The sequence below is a fragment of the Rhodotorula paludigena genome, assembly GCF_050403205.1.
Source record: "Rhodotorula paludigena JCM10292 DNA, Rt_paludigena_JCM10292v1_ctg132, whole genome shotgun sequence".
NCBI classification, from domain to species: domain Eukaryota; kingdom Fungi; phylum Basidiomycota; class Microbotryomycetes; order Sporidiobolales; family Sporidiobolaceae; genus Rhodotorula; species Rhodotorula paludigena.
In genome coordinates, this window is record NW_027481326.1 from 1 (window position 1) to 2,358 (window position 2,358).

General features: G+C 67.9%; 1 protein-coding gene across 1 annotated transcript; it reads right to left on the minus strand.

Moving 5' to 3' along the window:
- Window positions 1-112: 112 nt before the first annotated feature.
- JCM10292_004083 (uncharacterized protein) lies at window positions 113-1,863 on the minus strand (the record flags this gene model as incomplete). The annotated part of the gene is made up of 3 exons (XM_076653011.1): window positions 113-271; window positions 451-542; window positions 612-1,863. 3 exons carry the CDS (start codon window positions 1,861-1,863, stop codon window positions 113-115), a joined length of 1,503 nt encoding a protein of 500 aa, XP_076501437.1.
- Between the last annotated feature and the right edge of the window lie 495 nt (window positions 1,864-2,358).

A 2,358-nucleotide genomic window follows, 5' to 3' on the forward strand; every position in this document is an offset into this window, starting at 1 on the left:
ACCCTAACCCTAACCCTAACCCTAACCCTAACCCTAACCCTAACCCTAACCCTAACCCTAACCCTAACCCTAACCTAAGTTGCGCCAGGTGACAGTGCATTTGCACCGGCGTCTACGCCTCCTTCTCTGCGTCAGCAGCCCCCTCCGCCGCATCGTCCTGCTCGAGCCCGCCGTCCTTGCGCACCTCGTCAATCTCGCGCTCGCGCGCCGCAGTCGTGTCCGTCTCATCCGGATTGATGAGCGCAGACGAGACAAGGAGGACCTCCTCGAGCTGAGACAGCGGCGGAAAGCCAGAGGGACGAGGGACGAAGCGGGCGGAGAGCGGGACGGTGCGGGGGACAGGCGAGGGAGGATCACCGGCAACAACAAGGCGAAAGCGGGGCGTCAGAAGGGACAAAAGCGGTCAGCGGATCATCATGCACAGGGAAAGTAGCCCAGACTCCAACGCACCTTGCGATACTGCGCGAGCTTGGCCGACGGGTGCGCAAACTCGGCCGGCAGCGCCTTGAACGCCTCGAGTGTCTTGCGCACTGCCGCAGTTGCTGCGAAGCCGAGAGCACAGTCAGCCTCACCTCCGTCCGCCGTCCGCACGAGCGACACCGGAAACGCACCCTCCTCGGCCGCCTTCTTTGCCGCGACAACCTCTTCGGCATCGAGCGGAAGCGGCGTCACCTCGCCCTCCTCCTCGTCGTCGTCGTCGGCAGCGTCGGGGCGATACTTGGCCTCCACGGCGTCTTCGAGCAAGAGGAAGCGCGCGGCGGACGCGTCGGCGACGCAGACGTCGACGAGGAAGCGGTACAGGGGGAGCGCGGCGTCGTCGTCCTGCAGCTCCATCAGGTGCGAGTCGCCGTAAAGTCTCAGCTCTTTGACACCCTTGGCGAGCTCGTCTACGGCAGCTTTGGGGCCAGCGGGCGCGCGCGCCTCGAGGAGCGCGACGCGCGCAGCGACGGCGCGAAGGTAGGCCGGGATCGAGTCGCTCGCGTCGAGGTACTGCGACTCGGCGCCGAGGCTATTGCCGCTGCCGGCACAGTCGTATCGCCACCCGAACCAAGCGTCTTCGCCCTCGACGTCGAGCGCATCGTCGTCGGCGCCGGCGCCGAAGAGCGCGTCGACGTAGCGCGCCTGGCAGTGCGAGTAGAGGGACGCGACGAGGCTCATGATGACGAGGTGGTCGCCGTCGTCGGCGCCTTCCCACGCGGCGGGGAAGAGGCCGTCGACGACGAGGCGCAGGCGGGACCACGCGGCGTCGAACCAGGCCTCGCGCGTCTGGGGCTCGCGCACATCGACCTTGCGGCGCTTGGTGCCCGCGGCGTTCTTGACGGCCGAGGCCTTGAGGACCTCCTCGGGCGGCTCGAACAGCTCGCCGAGGTAGTGGAGCGCGAACGACTGGAGGAAGCAGAGCGAGGGCTCGGCGAGGTGCTGCTGCCAGCTCGTGCCGACGCCGAGCGCCTCGAGCTTGTCTTCGGCGACGTCGGCGCGGCGCTTCGAAACGTTCTCCTCGTCGCGCGAGCCGTCTCCGCGGGCCTCGTCGTCCAAGTCGCCGTAGTCGCTTAGCGGGACAAAGGGTTCGAGGACGGCGCAGCCGTGGAGGATGCCGCGGAGGAGGGAGCGGGCCTCGTCGATGCGGTCGGGGTCGGCGTCCTCGAGCGAGAGGCTGGTCGGGAAGGGGTAGAGGATCTCGAGGACCGAGGTGCGGAGCTCGAAGAGGTCGCCGAGAGTGAGGGCGTCCTCGTCGAGGGGCATGGTCTGCTCCTTGTTGAGCTTCGGCTGGGTCTCGGCGGCCGAGGTGTCGTTGGCGAGGGTGGCCGGGTCGACGGGAGCGGCGCGCTTCGAGGCTTTGAGGCCTTTGGGCTTGGGAGGCATGGCGGAGAGGAGTGCGAGGAGGTAGAGTGGTCGGGGTGAGCAAGTTGCGCTGCGAGAGGGATATTGAGCGTCAGCGTGGTAGCTTCTAGACGGCGTCTCGCATAGTCCAGCACGCTGCCCGGGCACAGGAGGCCGTGAACGAGTCGAAAGAGCTTCGGAGAGATGAAGTCGAGAGGGAGCACAGTCCGCGGCGGCAACAGCTCGTTGGAGTGCGGTGCGAGTCCGAGGATGCTTGTGAGCTCACTGTGTGCAGTTCTGGCTGGTCACTCGGTCGCTCGAGCGGGTGCAGCGACGAGTCGAGGTCGACGTCGAAGCGAGAGAGAGAGCCGGCGGAGGTTGGCCTCGTTCCGCTCCATCGCCGCCGCCATGTTCAAAAAGTGCGCACTCGGTGGAACGAGCGCGACCAGCCTCGGGCAGTACTGACTCGCCCCTGCACCGCCCGCGGGGGGGGGGGGGGGGGGGGGGGGGGGGGGGGGGGGGGGGGGGGGGGGGGGG